The sequence below is a fragment of the Malassezia vespertilionis genome, chromosome 5 (genome assembly GCF_029542925.1).
Source record: "Malassezia vespertilionis chromosome 5, complete sequence".
Lineage (NCBI taxonomy): Eukaryota > Fungi > Basidiomycota > Malasseziomycetes > Malasseziales > Malasseziaceae > Malassezia > Malassezia vespertilionis.
The window spans coordinates 400,073-424,625 of record NC_079251.1 but is presented as its reverse complement, the minus strand read 5'-3'; the positions used below and the strand labels follow the sequence as shown (position 1 = coordinate 424,625).

General features: G+C 55.2%; 13 protein-coding genes and 1 non-coding gene across 14 annotated transcripts; 5 read left to right on the top strand and 9 right to left on the bottom strand.

Moving 5' to 3' along the window:
* Positions 1-152: 152 nt before the first annotated feature.
* Positions 153-3,275, top strand: MVES1_002652 (uncharacterized protein; the record flags this gene model as incomplete). The annotated part of the gene is made up of 1 exon (XM_056207477.1): positions 153-3,275. The coding sequence occupies one exon, from the start codon at positions 153-155 to the stop codon at positions 3,273-3,275; it is 3,123 nt and encodes a 1,040-aa protein (XP_056063452.1).
* Positions 3,276-3,347: 72 nt separating this feature from the next.
* On the top strand, positions 3,348-4,747 carry MVES1_002651 (uncharacterized protein; the record flags this gene model as incomplete). Its single annotated transcript, XM_056207476.1, has 3 exons — positions 3,348-3,630; positions 3,659-3,696; positions 3,722-4,747. 3 exons carry the CDS (start codon positions 3,348-3,350, stop codon positions 4,745-4,747), a joined length of 1,347 nt encoding a protein of 448 aa, XP_056063451.1.
* A 580-nt stretch (positions 4,748-5,327) lies between these two features.
* On the top strand, positions 5,328-5,931 carry MVES1_002650 (uncharacterized protein; the record flags this gene model as incomplete). Its single annotated transcript, XM_056207475.1, has 4 exons — positions 5,328-5,490; positions 5,533-5,634; positions 5,662-5,723; positions 5,758-5,931. 4 exons carry the CDS (start codon positions 5,328-5,330, stop codon positions 5,929-5,931), a joined length of 501 nt encoding a protein of 166 aa, XP_056063450.1.
* A 19-nt stretch (positions 5,932-5,950) lies between these two features.
* MVES1_002649 lies at positions 5,951-6,057 on the bottom strand. The gene has a single exon. It is a non-coding gene; the product is annotated as a tRNA-Gly (tRNA).
* Positions 6,058-7,306: 1,249 nt separating this feature from the next.
* MSY1 (tyrosine--tRNA ligase) lies at positions 7,307-8,591 on the bottom strand (the record flags this gene model as incomplete). The annotated part of the gene is made up of 3 exons (XM_056207474.1): positions 7,307-7,399; positions 7,506-8,142; positions 8,173-8,591. The coding sequence occupies 3 exons, from the start codon at positions 8,589-8,591 to the stop codon at positions 7,307-7,309; spliced, it is 1,149 nt and encodes a 382-aa protein (XP_056063449.1).
* Positions 8,592-9,378: 787 nt separating this feature from the next.
* Positions 9,379-9,878, bottom strand: TIM17 (translocase of the inner membrane; the record flags this gene model as incomplete). Its single annotated transcript, XM_056207473.1, has 3 exons — positions 9,379-9,430; positions 9,465-9,594; positions 9,632-9,878. The coding sequence occupies 3 exons, from the start codon at positions 9,876-9,878 to the stop codon at positions 9,379-9,381; spliced, it is 429 nt and encodes a 142-aa protein (XP_056063448.1).
* Positions 9,879-10,057: 179 nt separating this feature from the next.
* Positions 10,058-11,062, bottom strand: atg6 (Vacuolar protein sorting-associated protein atg6; the record flags this gene model as incomplete). The annotated part of the gene is made up of 1 exon (XM_056207472.1): positions 10,058-11,062. The coding sequence occupies one exon, from the start codon at positions 11,060-11,062 to the stop codon at positions 10,058-10,060; it is 1,005 nt and encodes a 334-aa protein (XP_056063447.1).
* Positions 11,063-11,598: 536 nt separating this feature from the next.
* ATP16 (delta subunit of the central stalk of mitochondrial F1F0 ATP synthase, atp16) lies at positions 11,599-12,228 on the top strand (the record flags this gene model as incomplete). The annotated part of the gene is made up of 3 exons (XM_056207471.1): positions 11,599-11,736; positions 11,820-11,973; positions 12,011-12,228. The coding sequence occupies 3 exons, from the start codon at positions 11,599-11,601 to the stop codon at positions 12,226-12,228; spliced, it is 510 nt and encodes a 169-aa protein (XP_056063446.1).
* Positions 12,229-12,340: 112 nt separating this feature from the next.
* On the bottom strand, positions 12,341-14,779 carry PXA2 (ATP-binding cassette long-chain fatty acid transporter pxa2; the record flags this gene model as incomplete). The annotated part of the gene is made up of 1 exon (XM_056207470.1): positions 12,341-14,779. One exon carries the CDS (start codon positions 14,777-14,779, stop codon positions 12,341-12,343), a length of 2,439 nt encoding a protein of 812 aa, XP_056063445.1.
* Positions 14,780-15,007: 228 nt separating this feature from the next.
* Positions 15,008-15,874, bottom strand: MVES1_002643 (uncharacterized protein; the record flags this gene model as incomplete). The annotated part of the gene is made up of 1 exon (XM_056207469.1): positions 15,008-15,874. The coding sequence occupies one exon, from the start codon at positions 15,872-15,874 to the stop codon at positions 15,008-15,010; it is 867 nt and encodes a 288-aa protein (XP_056063444.1).
* A 329-nt stretch (positions 15,875-16,203) lies between these two features.
* SEC61 (translocon subunit) lies at positions 16,204-17,734 on the bottom strand (the record flags this gene model as incomplete). The annotated part of the gene is made up of 4 exons (XM_056207468.1): positions 16,204-17,270; positions 17,299-17,577; positions 17,612-17,680; positions 17,725-17,734. The coding sequence occupies 4 exons, from the start codon at positions 17,732-17,734 to the stop codon at positions 16,204-16,206; spliced, it is 1,425 nt and encodes a 474-aa protein (XP_056063443.1).
* Positions 17,735-18,203: 469 nt separating this feature from the next.
* On the bottom strand, positions 18,204-20,270 carry MVES1_002641 (uncharacterized protein; the record flags this gene model as incomplete). Its single annotated transcript, XM_056207467.1, is given in 2 exon segments — positions 18,204-20,249; positions 20,265-20,270. 2 exon segments carry the CDS (start codon positions 20,268-20,270, stop codon positions 18,204-18,206), a joined length of 2,052 nt encoding a protein of 683 aa, XP_056063442.1.
* A 155-nt stretch (positions 20,271-20,425) lies between these two features.
* Positions 20,426-22,821, top strand: BRE1 (RING-type E3 ubiquitin transferase; the record flags this gene model as incomplete). The annotated part of the gene is made up of 2 exons (XM_056207466.1): positions 20,426-20,551; positions 20,581-22,821. 2 exons carry the CDS (start codon positions 20,426-20,428, stop codon positions 22,819-22,821), a joined length of 2,367 nt encoding a protein of 788 aa, XP_056063441.1.
* Positions 22,822-22,855: 34 nt separating this feature from the next.
* On the bottom strand, positions 22,856-24,514 carry DPL1 (sphinganine-1-phosphate aldolase; the record flags this gene model as incomplete). The annotated part of the gene is made up of 1 exon (XM_056207465.1): positions 22,856-24,514. One exon carries the CDS (start codon positions 24,512-24,514, stop codon positions 22,856-22,858), a length of 1,659 nt encoding a protein of 552 aa, XP_056063440.1.
* Between the last annotated feature and the right edge of the window lie 39 nt (positions 24,515-24,553).

Below are 24,553 nucleotides of genomic sequence, written 5' to 3'. Positions count from 1 at the left end.
GAGCCCGGCGCTTTTCCAGTGACCAGCCCATGGCCCCGACCGTGTACGGAAGCTGCTTGCAGGAGGCCGCTCACGCGCCGATCTGCGAGCGCGGCTCTTCTGATCGCGAGAGCTCGCCATCGTTCCGGCTGCATTCGTCGCCGGCGGCAGCGATGGGCGATACTAGTTACGATACGAGCGCTGGATCCAACCCACAGCCGAAATCGGTCGTCGCGGACCACGGATACTCGCATGCGCTCGATACAGATATTGATGAGAGTGATACGGAGGCGACACATGGAGGTTCGTTTGCTTCGCGCATGCGTCCCCGCGCGACGAAAAAGCGCACGTCGCCAGCGCCGCTCTTTTTTCCGGAGAGCGAGGAAGAGGGCCAAGTGCAGTCGCCGCGCCAGAGCCGTATGGACAAGTTGCGTGCTCTCGCACAGAAGCGTGCAAGTGTTCGGCAGCCTTTGTCCGAAGAGGACGTGGCAGCGTCGAGCGTCGAGCAAAACGTCGAGCCGAACCCTCCTCTTTTGGAAGAGGTCGAGAGCGACTCTTCGGTTGATTTGGAGGCCGCTGCACCCAAGGCACGACCGATCAAAGGTCTTTCGCGCAAAGAGCAGCGCGAGATGCATAGCATGTCTGCCGCACTGCGCCGCAAACAGCGCAGCGGAGTCGCACGCCGCGAGCCGAAAAAGTACCCGCTCTCGGAGCTCCTCAGCATTATCCAGCACACAGAGAGCGCCGTGCCCGAAATGCAAAGCCGTGCAGGACCGAGCTCCGATCCAGTGGAATCCTCGTCCAGTGCCGGGCTGCAGCATTCCACACCCGAGCGCGCCTTCCCGCGACAGAATGCATTGCCTGTTGCCGGCGGCGTATTTACCGATTCTGAAAACGATCGGCTGCAGAGAAAATGGGCCATGCTCAAAGAACAGCAGCCAGCTGCCGAAGAGAGCGATAGCGATTTGGAGGTGGTTTCCTTGCACCCGCAGGCTCAGCAGCGCAACGCACACTTTCGCGCCGCGCCCAACGATCTTGTGCGCGAGGCTGCTGAAGCGTCTTTTCGGCGCTTGGATGCAAGTCCCGTCACGCCACGCACTCGCCGGGTAGCCACAAGCGAGTACCGCTCGCCGGATGCAGGAGCTCCGTCCGTGGCACGGATTACCGACGAGCAGATGAATGTATCCGCGCACACCTTTGCACTTGCAGCCGAGCGCGAAGTCGGAAAAGTGCCGCTCAGCTCGCCAGTGCGCGTTGATGAGGGCGCTGCACACAACTCGCCTGTGCGACTGAAGCAAGCACCGGTCGTGATGGACCAGGTGCAGCTGAACGCTACACTACTGCGCAAGACACAGGAGCAAAATGCAAAGATTGCAGAAACGAAACAAGCGACGCGGCACTATGGAAAGCGTGCATCGACAGAGGCGCCTGACACCCACGCTGACTCTGACATGGAAAGCGACGTGAGCGTCCACGCTGACGAACCTGAAAGTGGGGAGAACGATAGCTCGGGCAACTCGGAAAAGGAAAATGTGCCGCTACCGCCCGCCAATGAGCCGGATGTAGGCCGCTTCTGTGTGCCGACACAGCGCGCTTCGCCCGAAAATAGTGCGCTTTTGCGCACACTGCAAAGCAGGACCGACTCCAACAGCTCTGTTCTTGCGCAATTCTTTGAAAACACACCGGACCAGTCACAACGCGGCGCTTCCTTGGACCTTTTTGCGAATCAGCGCCGCGCTGCTCCTGTCGGTGGCATGACCCAATTCTTCGACCCGACTCCGCTAGACACCTCGAGAAGCCAGGAAGCCATGCCTCCTCCACGATCCAAGAGCGGCGATGGGTTTGCTGCGCTGCGCCATGCCCAAGCACAAGAAGCAAATGCGCTGCTCTCGCCGGAAATGCTCCCTTCGCTCGATCCTTTTGTGGAGCATGGCGACGAGCCATTGCACGAGCAGAGCCGACGTCCGAGTGCAAGCCAAGTAATGATGTACATCAATCCCGACGGCTTCTTTACACAAACGAAACCCGACGAGTTTGGCGCGTCGCAAAACACGAATCGTTCCTGGCTTTTGCCCTCGCAGATGGGCCACGAAACAAAAGATATGTTTGGCGATGCGCCCCGTGCGTCTCAACGCGCCTCATTTGACGAGGCAAAAGAGGGCGCATTTGAGAACGTTTCCGACACACTTAGCATGCCCGACTCGGACGAAGAATCCGATACGCTCGCCGCAGACACGCATGCAAAATGGGCTCATTTGCTCTCCCAACCAAAACCAGCCAAGAAGCACCGCCCAAAGAATGCGTTTGTTTACGGCGAAGCGGAAGAATCGGAAGATGAAGAGCACAATGCCGAGCATGGCGGCTTGGCGGGCGTCTTCAGCGACCACGCCTCCGAAGACGAGGAAGGTTCTGACGACGACGCGGACCTCGAAAGTCTCTTGGACGATGACCGCGAGGAGGATGAAAATGAGAAGAACCAAGTGGCATTGGAACGCTACTTGCAGCACCGCGATGAGGACGACGCAGCCGCGCTTGCAGTGCATGAACGCGCGATCAAAGGCATGCTTCGCAGCCGACGTCGGCGCCAAGATGACACGCTTGGCGATCTGCTCGACGAGGACGCCGACGAGGACGAACTGCGGCGCAAACTGTGCGCGCGCAAACTGGCAGGGGCTAAGCGCCGGCGCATCGATGGAGACGGAATGGACGAGCTGGCTTCGCGCCAAGACGCACAAGCCTTTCTCCACGCTTACAATGAATCGCACGCTACCGAAGAAACGATGCGCTACGGATTCTTGGAGCCAGCCATGGAGGCAAGCGACGACGAAGAGCGCGTTACTATGCAAGACATTCGGACCCAACTCCAGAAGCGCATACGCCAAGAGCAGCTCGAGGCTGAAAGCACTGAAGACGAGGCATCCGTCGACGAAGATGCGTTTGTGCAAGAGAAATTGCGTGAGCGCCACCGCAACCATCCTGTGGCGGCCGAGAGTGACGATGAGGCGCAGCATGAGCGCTTGCTTTTTAAGCAGGCGTCCCTCGATCTCACCTCACTCCCGCCCGAGCTGCGCGAAAAGCGCGAGCGGATCCTCGAGGAGTACAGCAACGAGCCAAACTGGCGTGAAGAACGCGGCGGCCGCGGCGGCATCGACCGGCGCAGAAAAGCACAAGGAAAGCAAGTCGCAGCGCCGCTTCCTGCGCCGCGCCCTAGCGGCCCTGTACGCTCCGCACCTTCTGTCCTCGTCAGCGCAGTGCTCCACCGCACATCCCAATTTGACCGCACGCATGCCACATAGATACCCCACAGTCACGTGATACAAACAACATGGTGTGGCCGCACGCTGGTAGGCAACGCGCCTATACCCATGATGGTGCCGGTGACGCCTGCGCAAAAGAAGTCATCGATACACTCTGTATACGAAGTGCCGGGCTCGCGCTTGCCGGTGCGCACGCCACAGTCCAAGCCACATGCTCCGCAGCGCACGCCACGACCAAGTGTGCTTGGCGAGTCGATGCGGGAGAACATGTACAGCCTCGCGCGGGACAGGAGCGTGGACGAGGTTGCCAAGACTGCCGAAGCGCATATGGAGGCGCTGCGGCGAGAGAAACATGCGCTGCTAAATGAGCGAGAAGACTTGCGCACCGAACTACGTACGTCCTATACGCACGCTAACGCCAGAATTGGGACGCCAGCGAGAGCTCAAGTTGCGTGGATCTGTACGTGCATACTAACTAACGTGAGCTTGAAAAGCAGGAAAAAAGGATACAGCGGTACAAGGAGCGTGCGACCCATTTTACTCAGTCGCAGATGCACGTTGACGAGCAGCTGGCAGTGGCCCAGGAACAGGTGGCCGAGTATGCTGAAATCAATGCGCAGCTGTCCGCAAAACTGGACACATTGCAATCCGCGCAAGATGAGCAATGTATAGACAACGAGGTTACCCCTTACATCTACTCACTCACTCGCACTGCCGCTCGTTTGCTTGCGTCGGCACAAGAAGCAAAGACAAGCGCTACAACGCAGCTTGTGATACCCGCGACGCCCCCGCGTGATGACACGGCTGCTGTCGAGCATATACAGACACTCCAAGAGCAGCGAAATGTGCTTATGGACGCACTTTGTGGCGCCGAGGAGCAAAATTCTGTGTTGCAGCGCACGTGTGATGCGCTGCGAGACCAGGGGGAACTGCATGCATGGTGCGACACAGTTGACACGGAGCATACCGCGACGCTTGCATTTGATAACGCATGCATGCATGCAGACCTGCATTACCTCGAGACAAAACTGGAGATGGAAAAAGACCGCTCCGCGTGGCTCGAGTCACAACTGGACCATACCCGCACCATACACAGCAAAGTGCTCGCGTCTCTTGCTGCGTCGCACCGCCGCGATAAGGAGTCGGCGAATACAACGCGCGACTGTACGCTGCAAGCGGAGCTCAACGAGACGCGTGCAAGCGAAGCTAGCTTGCGTGCCAAGATGGCTCAGTTAATGGACGACTTGGAGCGTTTATCTTTCTACGAAGAAGCGTACGCGGCGCAATCGCGCCAATCTAACCTTCTTGCTGAGCTGGCTGCGCTGGCACAAGAGACTTGCTCTACGGGGCGAGGCTCGCGCGAGCTAGAGTTGCTTGATGCTCGTCTGGACGCGTCGCGCGCAGCGACAGACGCATTAACGCGGCACCGCGATAGACTGCATGGTTTTGGCACCTATTTGGCGAAGGAAGGGCACGCAGAGGGAGTGTATACGCGTCGGAATAGTGGCTAAGGCACCTGTCTATATGTCGTCTAAATAGAGTGTGCGCGAATAGAACCCTGGTGGAATATCGTAGATATCGTCGCACAAGGGCGCACCAAGATGGCCTGATGCTTGTACCGGAACGCCTTCGAGTGGGTGTGCCTGCGCGGCATGGGTATCTAGTGGGGACGGCAGAGTAGGTAAGACCACAGCATGGGGATCTGCAGTTTAGTAGCCCGAAGTGCACGTACCTGTGACGCAATCGAGCGCATCCAATGGAGCAGTCATCAAGACACCGAGGATCATATGAATTACATGAATCATAATGACGCACACAAGCGACCATGCTATGCACAAATACGCCCATTCGCGCCTTGGGAACCACGCGACTCCGAGTCGCAAAAGGATTGTTTCCGGCAATACCGCCCAAATTACCCATACAATGCCCGCAACGGTTGCAAATATATACAAAGAGAAACCATATGCTTCGCGTTTGGGGTTGCTACGGGCAAACATGTCTTTGCGCGGCTCGCCTTTCTTGCGCGGCTCGCTCGACGCCATAGGGCCGGCGCAAGTGGAGGTTGTGGAGAGCAAGTCGGCTACCGCTGCCATGACATCCTATTTTATGGAGAAGCTCGGGCAGCACGGCAAAGGGAGCATGGCGCCAGAAGAGTGTGTATTTTGTGATATTGTAGCACGACGGCAGCAAGCATTCATTGTTTACGAGGATGCCTCGACGATGGCGTTCTTGGATGTTTTGCCCATTCGGCCAGGCACGTAATGTGCGGCGTCACTGACGCCAGGACATACGCTAGTCATCCCTAAGATGCACGTCGCACACATCACGCAACTGGAATCTGTACAGGCAGCCGATCTTATGCAAAGTATTGTACGGGTTGCGCGGGCTATGGAGAAGGGTACGTTGTGTTGTATGCTGACACGAGCCTTTCGCATGCCAGGCTTGCAGGTCGGTGGTAATCAAGTCTATGGCCAAGTTGTCGATCATGTGCGTTGTGTGTGCGATTGAAGCTTATGTACAGGTGCATTTCCATATTGTCCCTGCACCACCGGAGTCATCATCGCCGCTATATAAATGGAAACGCGAGCCTCCCAAAATGGTGATTCCGGGGCATCGCGATCAGTTAAGCGATGAAGAAGGCGAGGAACTGTGTGCGCTCTTGCGTAACGCAGTACAACCATCTTCGCATTTGTAATAAAATAGTATCTAAAAAATGCGACCAGGGAGGTTCGAACTCCCGTCCTCACCTGATTCCTCACGTAAACGCGAGCCAACTTGGCAAATGGGAAGGTGAGATCCTAAACCACTAGACGATAGCCGCAGGCGCATAAATGCTGACCTATCAGTGATACTATAATCTGTGATGCGTGCATAATTTACCTTGCGCCAGTCCCACTTTTTGGAGGCCAAGTTCACCTCCATCCGGGGATACGACAGAACCACAACCGTGCCAGCCACATCCGCGCTATGAATCTTCCAAAAGATACAAGTCCTTTAAAAGAGGCCTCTGCGAAGAAGGAGTACGAAACTGAGTTTCCCACACGTAACGCACTGATAAACTATGTCAAGGAACGGGGTATGCGAGAAGGTTTCGCGGTAACGATCCGAAAATCATCCGTCAGAGATTCATGGGTACGGCTTGGCTGTGACAGAGGAGGGAATTACCGAAGACCGCACTACCTTCCTAAGAACTCATCGATCAACCACCGGAAAGACTCAAACTTGATTGGATGCCCTTATGAAATTCGCGGTAGGAAACCTGTTGGAAGTGACCGCTGGCTGCTAGAGACGCGCAATTTGGAGCACAATCATGAACTTTGCAATGGCTTTTTGAGCTCGCACAGGATGCTGCGCCGTCTGAGCCATGCAGAGATGGACTTGGTAAAAAGCCTGACAGAGCAAGGGTTGAAACCACAGCAAATTTTAATGCAGCTGCGCGAGCGTTTCCCGGGAAACTTGTCTACGATCAAAACAATTTACGATGCACGCAAGATCTTGCGGCGGAAAGCAGATACACGCTCAGCAAAATTATGGCAAGGCGCGAGCACAGAAAAGCAGGACATTCTGCACGTCCCGATGCTTCATACACCGACTCCGACAATCGTGCCGATGCCGTCCCATTCCTTCATCATACCCAAACAGGATGTCTGGCTTCCAACGGTGCGGCCTTGGAAAAATACTGAGGACCTTCCCAAGCTTCAATACATGACACAGCAACTCACAAATCACTGGTACTCACTTCCTACGCCGTACCGCACATCGGTTCTCGACGCGCTGGAGAAAGCGATGGAGCACGTATATAGCCCTGATGGCACTGCTTGTGGGGCTACCGAGTTTTCACAGCGCGACCTTGCTCCTACAGACTCGTTGCACATCTCTACACACCTGTCGGTGTACCCGTCTCATGACGTTTCTACCCCCTCTGACGATCAGTTTATGCTATCCTCCAGCTTAGCGGACTCTTTGAGCACGACGAACGCAACCGCAAATATGGTACCCTAATGTCTACGTAAATAATGTTATTTTGTGATTCGCTTTTCCGGCGCGCAACACAACAAAGTGACCGTCGATCAGCTGCTCAGTGTCCAGTTTGGCTTGAGGGTCTTTGACTTGTACTCCATTGACATAAAGTCCTCCACCAAGTAGCAGACGGCGCGCTTCATCTACAGTCAGTCAATTGCGGGGATACGTACTGCGCGACGGTAGCAACTTTGACTCGGTTATAATGCGAAGGATATCGGCGTCTACAAGATTCCGCGGCACATGTACCAGCCGCGGATCCTTGTCAAAAGCAAACCGTACTTGATCCAGCGTCAGGTCGCGCACTTTGATGCTGAACAAAATCTGTGTCGCAAGTTGTGCACGCTGGAGGGCGTCATCTCCGCGTACCAGCTCTGTCATCTCTTCCGCAAGACATGTCTGTGCAATCCGCTTTGACTTGTCCTTGGCGTGTTCCTCCAAAATCTCCTCAATCTCTGACTGAGAAAGAAGCGTGAGTGAGCGCAAGTACCTTGCAACATCTGCGTCAGCGCTTCGGATAAAGTATTGATAAAAGTCCAAGTCGGAACATTTTTCGCTGCTTATCCAGACAGCGTTGCCCGCAGATTTGCCAAATTTCGCTCCGGATTCGGTGGTAAGAAGGGGTATAGTGAGCCCATAAGCTGGATCATCCTTCATTGTACTTTTTGGATTGTTTGCTGCTCGTTGCCGTCGGATCAAATCGATGCCTGCACTAATATTGCCCATTTGATCCGAGCCGCCAACCTGGACAGAGCAGCGCCATGGATTATCATGCAAAACAGAAAAGTCGTGCGCTTGCATCAACTGGTAAGCAAACTCAGTAAACGAAAGGCCAGGTGCATCGCTTCGCTCGGCGCCGTCTACTGGTCCAAGTCGCGTTTTTACACTAGTGTGAGTGGAGCTCTGTGAAACGTACCTGTCGCGCGCAACCATGTCATTTACACGCGCAAAGCGTCCGACACGCCTTAAAAATTCAAGGAACGACACGTTTTGGAACCAAGATAGATTATCTAGTATTCGAATATCCATGCCACGCCGAAATAAGGGATTACCAGCACGATCCTCCGCTGCGTCTGCCAGTATACTCGCCTCTGGCACTATTTTGCCGCGGCGCTCAAGATACTTGGCCGCGTTATGAAAGAATTGAATCATCTGGGCTCGAATTCCTGCAACATTCTGCTGTAGTTGCTCCGCTTTTAAGGCAGGGCGTTCGGTGGAACGACCTGACGGGTCACCCACCGTACCTGTCGCACCGCCAACAAGCACCAGAGCTGTATGGCCATATAAGGCACTATGCAGCAAAACAATCAGCGGAAGCAGATTGCCGACGTGCATGCTTGTTGCGCTGGGATCAACTCCAGCATACATTGTACGAGGTACAAAGGCGCCTTGTGCATTTGTCGTGGCCAAATGCCCTTTTAGTGCGCTCGATGTGCTTGCTTGCACCAGGCCACGCCATTCTAGTACATCCAATAATGGAGGCGCGTGCTTGCTATGGAAGCCCTGGCTTGCCCGCGATGCTCGAGATACAATAGCAAGGCGGCCAGCGCACCACATCGTTGTCCAACGCCAAAAAATACCGGATCGGGGAACAATGTCGCATCGGGCAAAGCGTCCGCATTTCTTCCAGAGCAGCAACGCAGAGGGGCAACGGTTGGCAGAGTCAGGTTCCCATGGCAAAGAGCCTATGTGCTAACCTAACACCTACGTATGCTTATGTTCAATTTTAGGCTCCTACCGCGCGTTGCGACAACTCGGCATATTTATAGACAATAGGACGGTGAGAAAATAATGTGTGCGTGCCTCGGCTTTTTAATGAATGCAATGCATGTCCTGCAACAAGAGCCTCTTGTATCATTGGGGTGCAGCTGGCGATTGCATTCACAATAAACCGCTTTAAAATATTTGGTGCCGTATGATGCACCAAGAAAATAGGCGCATGTCGCCATACCCAACAAAAGTGCACTGCACAGGACATCGCAAATGACACATGCATTATCCACAACCTGTCATAGTGCAAGAATAAAGGGAATATATTTCGATTGCCGCTTAAAGGACAAGTATGAAGAATCACGGTTGTTTCTAACGGAAACAGCGCATGAAGAGCAAACAGAATCAAGTGTTACGAATGGGATAACGTTGGTGCACTGCCACCAATCGCGCCACCCTCGGGACTGAAAGTAAGCTGCGTGTGAAAGTCTGACGTACATAATAGGCGCAACGGGCTTGTTGTTCTCGGCCAGGAGGCGCTGCATGAGGACACCGACACCTTCAAAGACACCAAGGAGAATACCACACATGACACCCGCACCGAACGCAGTCTTAGGACCTCCTACATCTGGTTAGTTGCCGAACTTTCCCACGCCGTTACGTACCGCGAATGGCCAAACTAGAGCCCGTCAGGAATCCGGCACAGATGGCGTTCCATGGGTCCTCTTTTTGACGAATAGACTTCACAGAGCAATCAAACGTAGTAAAAAGACCACCCCATACACCGAAATTACCACCAAGAACAGGAGCACGCGCCTTGATGGACGAAATAGAGCCCATCAAGCGCTCCCCACGCGGCGAGTTACGTGCGCCTTTGACACCGTGCCAAATCGTGCCACCAATACAACCCATGGCAAAAGCACCACCAAAGTCATTCAAAATGACCCATGGGCATGGATCACGAGAGTGATCTTGACCGGGATGACCGGTCTGCGTAATGGGCATTTGTGCTTTTCGTTGAGCTCACGAAGATCCTTGCAGGCAAAGGGCCGCGCCAGTAGACGAAAGTGTGACACGTGACTTTCCTTCGACTAGCGGTCTATGGCGGGGGGAATATGGTCCAATGCATATTGTAATAAGGCGCGGAGACTGAGCGTGAGTGCGACAAAAAAAACGTACGTGAGTAAGACGTATTTACAAGCGCGTGTCCAGTTTTCAGGCTGGTTAAATTGGAGGCGAATGCTGGCGTCACCTATCCGGTCCTTTCGAATCGAATAGGGCGGTTCAAAAGAGGTGTCTTGCTGTTTGACGTGCGTGCACAACTCGTGCACACACTCCAAGAATCCAATCAAGGCATAGTCAAATCTGCGTGAATGCAGGAGGCGGCCTAGTTGCCAATCGCTTGTGCCATACAGCTCATACACAACACCACTCTTGTCGAGTTTTTCCACAAAAGTGAAAGAGCCTCTGGGTATAATATTGTAGGTCTGGAACTTGTATTGCAAGATGCGAGAGAGAACTGCAAGCAGAAACGCAGACTGTCCCAGTGCAGCATTAATCTCAGGCCAGTCGACCTGTTCAGTAGCACGCATTCCCGATGCCGTAGGATTCGTGACAATGCGTCCAAGACGCTGGCCATTGATTGTAGCCATGCCTCTCCCATGATCTTCGATGCAAAAAACATCTTTGTAAGCACTTGTTTTATCGAGCTGCGCAAGGATCGTTTGGTAGTAGGTAAGCTCAGCAGCACAGGACGCGTGCTTGTCCATTTCTTCTTGAAGCGTCGCAGCCATTTGGTTATACTGATCCCAGGACTGTGCCTCTTTCGCATCGAGCGCAGCACCTTCTTGTACCAGCGCTTTCAGCTCCGCATCCAAGCTCGCTTTGTCATCATCCTGTTTGGCTAACTTATGCAGAATCCTTTCCTTCTCGCTGTCCAACGCATGTGTCTCTTCGAGCATGCTGTCTTGTTTGCGCTGGAACCGAGCGGCGTCTTGCGCCGTGAACTCCAAATCGCCCTGTACCAATGCGAGTCGCGCCATTTCGCGCTCCAGCGTAGTAAGCGTCGCAATTTCTTTCTCCATATCCTGCACCATACTATTTGTCGCTTCCTTACATTGTTGTGTACATGCCCCGCACAGCGGATGCATCGGCGTGTCCAGTCCACCGCACGCTGCGTCCTTAGAAAACATTTCAAATAATGATGCAAGTTCGTCGGGAGGGGCGGTTAGAGCTGAATCTTGTGTCGCCTCATCCTGCGCCCAAGCATACAGCGCGTCGTATACGTCTTTTGGAAGTCGAAGGGCGTCCAAGCGCGATTGCACTTCCAAGACAGGCTTTTTTCTTGGAGTATGCGTACGATTTATGCCGCTAATAATCGATTTTACATGTTCCGTTGCGCCATTCTTCTTTCCATATATGCTTGCATCTAGGTGCAAAGGTTTGGAGCAGCGTTGGCAAGTCAAGCGCATTGTCTTGTCCCCTCCATCGTCGGACCGCAAGTGGAGGCAAGAAAAACAAGCCACGTGCTCGTGTTTGCGTGTCCCGGTCTCGGCCGATTTGTGTGCTGGCCTGCTCGGACCGGGCAGGGTGCGTTTGGCACAGCGTTGCGCTCTCCTGCATCGAAACGACGATGGTGTTTGCTTTGGCTTCGCGCTCGCTTCGCTCTTCGAGTTTGCGCCCTTCACTGGCACAACTGTCCGGCGCCCGCCGTGGATATGCTGAGGCCATCAACAACCAGCTGAAGCTCAGCTTGGTCGTCCCTCACAAGGTATGTCAACAGATGCGATCGATGCCATCGCACCGGTCGCGCAGCGTCGTATTTGAAAAGTTACTGACATGCACTTTCTTCAGGCCATTTACAAAAACCAAGAAGTTACTCAGGTGAACCTTGCCGCGCAGAGCGGTGACTTGGGTATCCTCTCTGCTCACATTCCCGCAATCGAGGCCCTTCGCCCTGGTGTGGTCGAAGTGATCGAGTCCAGCGGTACTAGCAAACGCTTCTTTGGTATGTATTCATGTGCTGGGATCTAACATACGTGCAGTGTCGTCTGGATTTGCCACTGTGCATCCTAACAACTCGCTTACCATCAACGCTGTCGAGGCATTTCCTCTCGAGGACTTTTCCATCGAGGCTGCGCGCCAAGGTCTTTCCGAGGCGCAACGCGTAGCCAGTGGAAGTGGCTCCAAGGAGGAGAAGGCTGCTGCAGAGATTGAGATCGAGGTCTTCTCCGCGATCCAGTCCGCGCTTGGCCAGCAGTAAGTAGCGAAATCCACCCATAGACCGGATGGAATTGCTGCTAGAGAAGCCAATGCTGGTTTACCAGTCTATGTGCAAGTGACTCGAGAAAAAGGAAGTTTTTTTTAGTGATGCGCTACTTCCCTGGGTTCTGCTGGTTCTTGAACTCGGTGCTCTTCTTTCCGCTCAGCTCGGCAATGTCTATGGGCGGGGCAGCAAAGTTGCGCGCAAGCCCACCATTGGCTGCGGCGGTAGTCTTCTTGGTCTTCTTGGTCTTGGAGGAAGACTTCGTCTCCTTGGCAGGCTTCGGCTCGGCAGCCTCTGGCTCTGCATTCTCCGTAGGCTCCGGCACAGCCTCCGGCTCTGCATTCTCCGTAGGCTTCGGCACAGCGGGCGGGTCCTGCTTTGCACCCTCCGGTGCAATCTGACGACGGCGCGACCGGTTGCCCAGAATTTCGCGCAATTCTTCCAGGCGCTCCTGCCACTTGGGAAGCAGCAGCAGCTTCTGCTCAAGCTGTTGCTTCTCCTCCTGCAGCACGAGACGCTTGTCGGCATCGAGCTCCGTGAATACGTATCCACCCTGGCCATCATACTGAAGCACATGCGAATGGTATTTCCAAAGCGAAGGACGATGGGAGACAGTCATCATGGTAATGCCCAGCTTTGTAGCGTGTTCGTACATCACACGCTCGATATCGAGCGTGACTGCACTGGTGCACTCATCCAAGATAGCATACTTGGGGTTGTGGTAAAACAAGCGAGCCATGGCAATACGCTGCTTGTCGCCACCGCTCAAAGCGTCGCGCCATTCGCGCTTCACGTCCCAACCACCTTCGCGTTTCACAATGTTTTGAATCTGGACAATATCGAGAATGTCCATAAGATCCTCGTCCGAGACACCCTTGGCGTGCATCTCCGCGAGGGTGTCGGGGTAAATAATCTGGTCGCGCAGCGTGCCCAAGGAAAGATAAGGCCGCTGGGGAATGTAGGCAAAGCTGTCGTTGGATGGCTTTGCGACCTTGCCGCCGTAAACGGGCCAAAGACCTCCAAGGATACGGAACATGCTACTCTTTCCGCAGCCATTAGGTCCAACAATCAAGAGGTGCTGGCCGGGCTCGATCTTGAAGCTGAGCTTCTCCAAAAGAACATCGCCGGTGGGGCTTACAACAGGAACCTCGTCAAAAACAACGTTCTCCGAGGTGTTGTCAAGCTCGCCACGACTATTGAAAATGGTTTCCTTTTCCTGCTTGTGCACCTCGCTCTGCGAGCTCACCGTTAGCTTCTTGGAGCGGCCCTGCTCTACTTCCTCCATCACTTCGATCAACTCCGAAAGACGCGCTGTGTATCCAGCCAGTTCAGAAAGCTCCTTGTAACTGTACATAATACGACCCATGGCGTCAGAAGAAGAAAGAAGCAGGCGACGGTTAGTCACAAAGAGCTCGGTACGCGAGCCCATATCGCCGCCACCGCCACGGCCGCCACCGCCACCGCCAAATGCGGCAGGAAGCTTCAAAAAGACGGGGGTGGAGCAGATGACGAGACCGATGGCGCCCCATAACCACTTGACAATTCCCTCTTCCATCATACCATGACCGATGCGGATGTGCAGCACGCGGTTGATATGCTTGATAAGCGAGAAGTAGGTGCGGTCGATGAGGTGCTTCTCCAGCTGCTGACCGCGGTAGAATGCCACTTCTTCCGAGTTCTCGATAAGACGCGCGTGACTAAAGCGATATTCACCCTCCAGCTGCTGCTCGGTGGCAGCGTATTGGCCAAAAGGCGGAGTGAGCAGACGCAGCATAGTCGAGCTAGACCAGATGATGGCAGTGGTGAAAATGAGCATCTCGGCACCAACCGTGTTCATCAGTTTGTAATTGTATAGCACCACATCCAGGATAGGCAGCGCAATGTTTCCGTACAGTGCAGACAGCGCCTTGCTGAATTTGGCAACATCAACAGTGATGAGCTGATCCGCATTCTTGATGCGGTCATCCAAATTGCTGAGTTTGTAGAACGTCAAGTTCTGCAGGTACTTGGCCTGAACATGATGTGTCAGGCGACTGCGGTAGGCTAACGCCAGTGCGGAACTAAAGTATGTAATCATACTGTTTGTCAGTACAGCAGGTACTGCAATGCCCATCCATCCGAGGACGTGGAGGAAGAAAGAGCGCTTGTTGCCACGCACCAAAGCCGCCACGATGCGACCGTCCAAATCGGCCACGTAGAGAGACAGGACCGTACGAATTACAAGTGTGATAGTAAATGCAATAAGCAGACCCATCTCCTTGCACCTCCACGAAGGGAAAATGATGCGAAGCAGTACGCCAAGTCGCTTGAAAAACACGTCGTCCACAGCGACGCGCTGCGGCTTATCGCCATCTTTGCGTCTGCTGCGCTTGCGGTTCTGCACAACGACTTGATCCTGCTTCTTGCCGGACTTTTTCTTGCCAGGTATGGACATGTACATACCACCAATGAGACCCGTAAAGTACACGAGGCGCAGCACACGCTGAATTTTGCTATAGTTCTGCGAGTAGAACATGACAAAATTAATCAGGCGGCCCATCGCCGCCATTTTAGCCGACTTCCACATAGGTCGAAGACGTGACTGAATTGCCATTGTTTCTGCGGCAAAGTGGTACCGCTACACAATAAAGACGGCGTGGTGAGGCACCAAGCAACGTTGCCGCTTCTGCGCTCTGGCGACCACCAGTGGAGGTGCGTTACTTGCCTCATCCCGGACCGGCGCGTACAATCGAGCCAATGGAGCACTAATATTACGTTATCAAAGTATTTCATAAACTCAAAGCGGCACGGCGACGAGCATCAGCGAAGGCAACGGCTGCAGCGCTAGCCAGTCGTCCGTTTGGCCCGCCATAGAAGCGACGTGTCCGCCGACGTAACAAAAACCGAGGACAAGTGAATGCAGATCCGGTAGACTTCGTTCTAAGCAGAAGACCACGCGACCCACATGCACCTCATCCGACGCCATGTCCAGAATTTTCAGCATATAGTCACGGAGATGCGAGCGGAGACAGGATTGTGGCATATGCACATAGAGTGAGCGCAGATCGGGCTCAAATCCAAGTTCGTTCGCCTTTTCATTGGGTGCTAAGCCGGTTGTGATCGACGTAGCCGTGTCATGTTTTTGCACAACAGCGCCCGTCCATCCAGGGCAAAGGAGTTCAAGCCCTGCGTCTTCCACTTTGAGTGCCCGTGTGTTTGGTTCATTCCAGTAGGGGAATATGCGGCGCATAAATGCTTCGGCAGTGGCCAGCGGATGGTGATGTATATCGCCGTTCGCAGGGCTCATTTCCGGTGTGCCAGGCAAGTCAAACCGGGCAGTATGATACAAAAGTCCAGCAACGGACGACTCTGCATAGGAGTTGCGCTCACGGCGCGAGGTGGTAAAACAGTTTTCGGACGAAGGCGCCTCAAAATTTTTAGGTAGAGTGGAGTCATCATCAGGGGTTGTAGCGGTGCGTAGCAAAGGGGGTGGTGAAGGAGGAGGAGACAAGGGAAGAGCGTGAAGGTGCGAAGCGACGAAGCGATTCTGCGTATGCATACGCGGAATCGCTGGTATACCGCTAGCCGCTATTTGCGGCGCCGTCTCTCTCACAGACAAGCGCCGACCTGGCCGTTGAGGCGCAGGCATTTCTGCAGAAGTCATGTCAGGTCCACCACTTGACCACGGAACCCAAAGTAGAAGAAGGGTGGCGCGAAGCGCTACTTGCGAAATGCGGGGTACCTTGCACTGTGCTCTCCTCGACGTTACTACTAATTACGTTAGCACATCCAGTGCATTCAACATACCTAGATGCAAGAGTACTATTCCAATTCAGAGGCATGGCGAGAGTGCGGCGCGGAGCAGGGATTGCTAGACAGTGAAAATGTGTGGCAAGATGGCGGGGTGCGATTTTTCGATGGCGCCATCGGCCACGTGGCATTGGCTACGCCTGGCCTTGCGAGAGTCGATACGGACTATGGAGCAATACATTTTTAATCTGCCATACCGCCGTTCATACCTTGGGATTCCTTGATGCCGATCTCAAAGTATGAGTAGATAATCGTCACGGCAAGCAAGATACCGGTGCCCGAGCCGAGCGCACCACTAAGGTCTGCGACAACGGAGAGCGCGCCAATCGTAGCACCGCCAAAGGCAGCGGCCGTCGGGATAATGCGCTTGAGCTCCTTGTACATGCTTGCATCGCGGTAGCCTGCAATCACCATCTGGTTGTCTTTAAGCTGCTTTGCAACGTCCCTGGGTCCGCTGCCCGAGACCTCGATCCAGATGGTCGAGAGCACTGCGCAGGCAGTGAGCATGAATGCAATATAGATGGTGGCATGAATAGGATCCTGGAGCACGCTCCAGAGGCTCGTCGGGGGCGACAAGTAGTACACAACACCACCTACAGCATGTAGCTGAACGCTGTCATCGACGCTGGACCAAGTACCGAGCATGTTGACAAAGAAGTTGGTCGGGAAACGCATCGCAAGCATCTGGCTGATGATGAACAAGTTCGAAGTCAAGGCACTAAGCAGCATGATAGGCATGTTGCTCGTGTAAAAGAGCTTGACCGGGAAAGTGCCACGCTGGCCACGGAAGCGGCTCGACTTGATGGGAATCTCTACGCGGAATCCCTGCATGTAAATCACGATGAGGAAAACGACAAGCGTGGCAATGAGTTCGCTGACGTTGGGCAGGCGCTCGCGGAAAAAGGCCTCCTTCAGCGCGCGCGTTTTGTTGTGCCAAGTGAACAAAAGATGGAAGAGCGCAACGACGGCGCCCTCAAACTCCGGCCCGCGGCCCGTGTTGACTGTTGTAGGAGAAAAGGCCTTCCACATGATGGTCTCACAAACGTTGGTTGCAATAAAAAGCGAGATACCGGAACCAAGACCATAGCCCTTGGTAAGCAGCTCGTCTAGCAAGATCACAATAAGTCCCGCGACAACCAGCTGAAGAATCAAGAGAAGACAAACGCCCGCACCCAGTTCACGGGGCGGCCCGTACATGCCGGTGAGTACGTAGACAGTCGCCTGACCCAAGGAAATAATCAATGCAAAGACTGAGGTAAGTGATTTAGCAAAACGTACGCTTTTGTGCACCGCCAAGCAATGCGCGGTCCTCCTTCAAAGTAAAGTCAACCTGCACTAAATTCGCGGTGGCCAGCAGTTGTATAATCATGCCAGAAGTAATGATTGGCGAGATACCCAGCTCCATAAGCGTACCGCGATTCGAAGCGAGAATCACGCGCATCCAGTACAAAGGATCAGAAGAGTCACTGGACATAATACCATACAAAGGAATCTGCGACGAGACCAGGAAAATGGCAAGCACAATAGCAGTCCACATAACCCGCTGCTGGAAAGGCACTGCAGGCATCAGTGACGCTGTTCAATTACATACCTTTGCGCTCAGGCGCAGAAACCTCCGGCAGAACCGGCATAAATGGCCGCACCAGCGACAAAAATCGGACTGCGTCTGTCAGACCCTGTACAAAAAAAATAACCAGTACTTACATCCACTCATCGTGACGTCGGTGAGAAGGCGAGCGATTGCCAGCAAAACGCGTCGTGTATGACGTGGAAATAAGTGCGTAATTCCACCCTACTATTTTCCGCGAACGACCGTGGAGCTTTTTTTCGTCGGCGTCCGTGACGAAAATGGTGCGTGAGCATAGTGACTGATTCCAGATTATCCCTGTGCGCTGCTTCAGCTGTGGGAAGGTGATCGGTGACAAATGGGATGCATACCTGGCGCTATTGATTGAGGGCCGCACGGAAGGCGAGGCACTCACCGAGCTCCAGCTGAACCGCTACTGTTGCCGCCGAATGGTGCTGACGCATGTCGATCTAATTGAGCGCCTCTTGCATTATAACAGTATGTTTTGTGTCACTATTTATGCTAGTTCACGAGCGCAAGGCGAATCCATTTCCCGCGTAAAGATGCGCCGAGCGGCTATGCCGATACCTGTAGCATACATACAAAAACACGCATTCTATGAACGCTCTACACTATTCATGTCTACACGCAGTCTTTGCAGCAAATCTGCCCGCTCTAAATGCCTCGCGGTGCGCACAACCGCTTTTTCATTCAGCACTTGGGAGGCGTGCAGCGGCGCGCCAAAAACGAATCGCAGCAAGGCATCCAGGTCGTCCTTCGCGTCACGATCGACGGCGCCAACGATCCTGTCCCAGTCGCTCCAGAACTTGCGCTTAATACTTGTCCAGCGCCCTTGAAGGTACCATGCACCACACAGCGTCGCGAAAAGTGCGGTGCCTGCAGCAGTGCTGGGCATCATGACAAACGCGTCGCCAAACCGCGTGAGCGCTTGTGTGAACCCGGAAAAGTCCCATGGCATCCAGCTAGACGCAATAAAATCTGTCGGAAGCTGCACATGCACGGATGGCGGCGGCACGGAGGGCACATGTGTGTGCTTATGCGCCAATGCGCCGTAGCCACAGAGCGTGTAGCTCAGGCCCAAAAACACGAGCGTGCGCATCGTCGCGCGCTGTGCGCTTGCCGTCATTTGATCAACTGGCCCGTTTGACGAGAGGAGCTGACGCCGCCGGCACATAATCGGATCTGATAAGCAGGTAGGCACAAGAATCGCGGCAAGCTGGGTATCGTTAAAAGAGCTCAGTGCATTGCGCAGTGTTGCACTGTCAAAGGACGAGATATCTTGGGCCACAGTCTCTTGCTCGCCCAAGCCAATCTGCTCGCGCTTCTCGCGCCGTGTAAGATCATCTAATGCGTCGCGTGTGTTTGCAATCTGCTCGGCGGCGACTCCCCGCAAACGCCCAGCCTCGTATGCGAGCCGCGTTTCTTGCTCCGTGCCAAAGCTCTTGCCGACAGAGTACAGGAGCGAGATACGCAGCTCGTCCATGCGGAAAAAAAGCTTGTACCAGGCAAAGCGCTTGGCAAGAGTCGCCTCGACCATGTGCCGCGAATCGGCGAGGAATCCGGGCACACTTGCACTGGCATCGCCTTTGCGGAGATGCGCAGGAAGCGGCCGCTCTTCGGAAATGCGTGCCGGGAAAATTTGCTCGCGGAGGCTGGCCATGTGGAACTCAGCTTGCTCTTTGAGCACACTTGCGTAGCCCTGCGCAGAGGCAAGCAGCTCCGCTTCGTTCGCCTCTGCGCTCTGCGCAATATCGATACTGGTCTGTGCGACGTATGCAACACGGGGGAGCATGTCTGTGCGAACGTATTTCATGGAGTCAAACAATGCAGTAAAGCGCGAAGCAGCAAACAGCTGATTAAAGTCGCGCCACGAGGTGTGCTCAGGATCCAAGCACGCCTTGGCGCGCATCGCAAGCGCAGAAGAGACGACATGCATGCCCGGCACAATAAGCGTATCGTCGCGCCTTGCATGCAACGCAAGCTGGCTCATGGTGCTTGCGCCAAGTGTCGCTTGCAAGGCGCGGTGTATGGTGGCCAAGTCGAGCGTCGGAAAAGAGTCTTGCGGCAAGTTTACCACCACACTCGTCCCGGGCTTCTGTGCAAACGACGTGACTAGCTCGAGCGCACGTCGGACAGCAGGCTCAGATGTCATCGGCTCACCCTCGGAAAATGTCAGTGCACTCACATCCGTGACGAAATAAAGAGCGTCGCTCGCGTACAACGCATCGAGCGTTTCGGGGAGCGCAGACGGATTGATCACCTCGACAAGCTCGACATTGGCGTCCCGCAGCCAGGGGTGCGGAATATGCAGCACGCCCCCATCCAAACTGATCTGTGGCCCGTATGCAATGGTACGCACCATCGTCCCATACATACCCGGTCTTGCCTCGCGCAACGCTTCCATCGCGCCTCGTAGGGTAGCATCGTGCGGTTCAGCAAGCAGCGCATCGACCACCTCGCTTGTCCCACTTGATGCAGCGCCTACAAATGCAAGCCTGCGTGGAACATCTTGCCTGCGCAAATCCTCCTGTGCCTTGCCCAAGCGTGCGCGCCATGGCGTATCTACCTGGTATAACGGCGCGACGCGATCCAGGATCGTGCTGAGTGCATTATTCGGCAACGCGACATGCTGCATCGGCGCCTGTGTACAATACACACGCATATACGCGTGTGCGCATCGTTGCCAGCCACGCGCAAGCACCACGCTTCGACACCACATCACAGAGCCACCAGCGCCGCGGCCTCGCTCGTCGTTCAAGTCACGTGCGCACGTCGTTTACCGCGACGCGTTTTTTCGCGGCGTTGCGAGCGGCGAGTATGGACAGGAAGCGGGCGCATGCCTATTCGGAAGGCGGCGCGCCAAGCGGTCCGTTCGACACAAAACGCATGCATGTTGATGATGGATTCGATGACGACGAGAATCCCGACTACGCGCGCCTAGAGGTACGTTTTTATTTGGTTACTCACCGCAGCGCTTTCGCAAGGAAGCGATATACCGATGCATGCGCGAGGCAAAGCGCGATGCGAAACGTGCGAATGCAGTAGTTCAGATGCTCGAGCTGCGCATGCACGATATGCGAGGGTGCATTCTCGCCGTGAATCAGTTTTGGGATGCACTCCTGGAATCGGTGCATTTGCTCGACGAGCAAATCATCGGCGCGGAGCTGTGTGGTGCCTTGGCGGCCTTTGCACCACTTTCACTAGAGATGCATAATACCGAGCAGCTCGCGGCGCTGGCGCAACGCGCAGAAATTGCAAACAAAGTGCTTGCTGCGCTGGTATCGTACGCTGCGCGCACACGGCCGCATGAATCCGTGCCCAAGGCCATGCAGGACCTCCAGGCACGGTGCCAAACACTTGCAAACGAAGCGAGCGCCGCTCGGCAGCAAGTCCAAGCGACGCACGCCCAGCTGAGCGCGACAGAGTCCGGCAAAGCACGTGTGACAGAGGACTTGCGCGCAGCGCAGCGCCAATTAGACCGCTCGCAAAGCGGGCTTGTGCAGTCTATCGAGGACCCCCAAGGCAAAGCGCTGCGCGATGCATCCACCTCACAAAAATCCGAGCCCACGCAAGAGACCGAAGAGCAGCAAAGCACGCCCAATGGCACGGATAAGGACGCAGCGATCGAGACGCAGCAAGCGGCGATCGCCGCGGCACAAGAGGAGCTGGAATCGGTGCGCAACCTTGCACAGGCGCGCCTCGAGGAAGCGCACGCTGTGCGTGCCGAGCTGCTCGACGCGCGACAGCAAATTGCGGCGCTCGCATCCCAGTTACAGTCGCTCCCCGACGAGCGCATACGTACCCATCCTGCATACCACGAGCTATTGGCCGAGATGGTATTCCTGCAGCAGGAAGCCGAGCGTTTGCGCACAGAGTGCGCCGCTACGCAAAAAGAAAATGAAGACATGCGCGAGTTTCGCGCGGAGTTCCAGCACCAAACAGCGACGCAGGCCAATACACACGCAGACGAGCTCCAGAAACAGGTCCGCACGCGCGACACGGATATCGTTCGCCTGCGCGGCCAGCGTGACGAGCTGAACGCAGAGATGCTGGAACGCCGGGCGCGCGATACTGTCAAATTCACCCAGGTCGATGACCTCAAAGCACTCCTTGCGGCAAAAGACGAAAGGATGGAGGCGCTTAAAAGCCAGGCGCACAGGCTCCAGCTGCAGGTAGCTGCGCTCCGTGGCGATACCCTCGCCGTGGAGCGACTCAATGCGGACGGTGTGGACGTGCTGGCGAAAAGCATGACCGAGCTCGCGTCGGAAAATGCAGCGCTCCGCGCGCAATTGGCGAGCGACGACACGGGCGCAGAGACGCATAAAGCGCTTGCAGCATGCAAGGCACTCCTTGCAAAAGCAACCACGCCAGAGGATGCGCTCGAGCGCTGGTCTGCACTCCAGCACGAGGCCACGCAAGGGCGCCAAGAAGCAGACGCTGCAAACGCGTCTGCAGCAGCGATGTACGATGAAGTAGACAGGTTGACCGCCGCATACGACGTATTGGAGAAGGAAACGAACACAAAATTAGCCAACCTTGCGCGGCTGGAAGAAAAGATTATGCGGCTCACGACGGAAAAGTCAAAAGCGGACAACAAGTACTTTGCTGCCATGCGCGCAAAAGACGCGGTCGACGCTGAAAAACGGACGCTGGCACGCAATGCAGAGCGGCAAAGCAAGGTTATTGAGCGGTACACGGAAACAGAAAAAGCGCTTGGCGCACAGCTGGGACAGGCGGAGAAGGAAATCAGTGCCCTGCGCCGTGGCGTACAAACACACACGACCGCACTTGCCGAGATGGAGCGCGACAAGGCGTCCATGCGCCGGCGTTTGGCCGAGATAGAGCGTGCCAAGGCCGCTGCCGACGCTGCTGCTGCACAGCACCTCGCGACGACGAATGCTGCCGCCGACGCACAAGCGCGCGCAGAAGAACGCGGCGCGCTTCTGGACAAGGAATTAAGCCGCACCAAGCGCCTTTCGTCTGGCACGGTAAAAAAGAAGGGCGATTCGGAAAATACGCATTTGGAGTATCTCAACAGCCTGCTTCGCTGCTCGTCGTGCAAGGAGCGGTACCGCAACCGGATCATCACGCGATGTCTGCACACCTTTTGCGACGAATGCGTGAATGCGCGCATCCAGACGCGGCAGCGAAAGTGCCCGCACTGTGCCTCGGCATTTGCCACGAGCGATGTGCAGGTCTTGTACCTGCAGTAGATTGTATTTGTACGTAGCGGCAGCTGCCTTTTACCTATTCGACCTTGTATAGTGTATCGATAAAGCGCGAGGCCATTTCGCCCACAAGCATAGGGCCGACAGCGGTAGTCGCTCCAAGACCGTACACCGTCGCCATCGTGCCAGGCTGAGCAGGCCTAGTCCGCGATTGTGCGACGGAAAGCTTGAGGTCTATGATAAAATTGTCCACTGCCGGCACGGTAAGGCGCGTCGCGGCGATATGGAACGCTGGTATATCGCCCGCCAGTGCATTAAGGTGCCACCCACGCTTGCTCATCTGATCGCCGACATCGTAGATGTTGATGTTGCCCGCACTCGCAATCGCCACAACGCTCACAAGTGGTTTCCCAAGCACGGTCAGCTCGGGAATCTCGGTGCAAACGCGGCGCTCAATTTCTTTCGCAGCGCCGACAATCAAGCGACAGCTCTCGGTGTAGCCATCCTGCCCCATAGCCAGCATGGTAGCCCAAGTCCCTGCAATGAGTGCGCCTGGACGCGAGCCGGCAAGCGTCGGACTTGCGTACACACCACCAGTCCATTCGGTGTTTACATAGTACTGGAAACGGCGCAGCTCCTTGCTGCGGTACATGACAATGGACGAGCCTTTGGGTGCAAATCCATACTTGTGTGTATCGCAGGAAATGGAAGTGACGCCGTCGACGCGGAAGTCGAACGGCTCAGTGACAAAACCTGCGGCGGCGAGGAACGGTACGATGAAAGAGCCGAGACAGCAGTCTACGTGGCAGCCAATGCGGTAGTGCTTTGCAAGCGTCGCAATCGCAACAATATCGTCCATCATCCCGTCAGGAAAATTGGGTGCGCTGCCGACCAGGAGCACGGTATTCGAGTTGATGGCACGGCGCATGGCGTCGATGCTTACCTTGCGCGTGAACCGGTCTACAGGAACGCGGCGGACCTTGATTCCAAAGTAATTGCCGGCCTTGTCAAACGCAACGTGCGCGCTGGTGGGAATCACCATTTCGGGGTGTCGAATATGGCGCTCGGCACGGCCCCAATCGCGCATCGTTTTGCACGCCATGAGGATCGATTCCGTGCCGCCAGATGTGGTAGTACCCGCAGCGCCATCTGGTGCATTGTACATGTTCAGTACCATACACACGACCTCGGCTTCCATCTTGCGCAGGCCGGGGAAGACTTCGGGGTGCAGCGGATTCGAGAGCAAGAAGCGCCCCATGGATGACATGATCAACTTGGACAAATCTTCCCCGCCGTGGTACACCGCGCCAGAGACATGTCCACCGCGCCAGTGTACTGTACCGTCTTCTTCGTCAGCCTTGCTCGAGAGGCGCTGGAGAGCGGTGAGCTGTGTGTCGATCCATGCAACGTCCCTGCCGTGCGCGGGGATTTCGCGCACAATAGGGACGGTCGAGTGCGGAATGAGCGACTTCTCAAGATCTGTCGTGGCTTCGTTCATCTCGCGCTGCATCCGACGCCTGTTGCTCGGCAGCAAAAGCGCGATGCGCAAGGCAATCTTGCAAAGACGCACGAATGCGTGCCTGGCGACACCAACAAGCCCTTCCGCACGCACCGTACGCGCCCAGATGCGCGTGTAATGCAGCACAACTAATACAAGCGCAAGTGTTCGCGCATTGTCGTAAGTGAGCGCATTGCGCACGAAAGCCAAAGAGCCCGTGGCCATTAGGCGGTTGCTCATGGGATGGAAATAAGACGTGGATGCACCCAAAGGCTATAT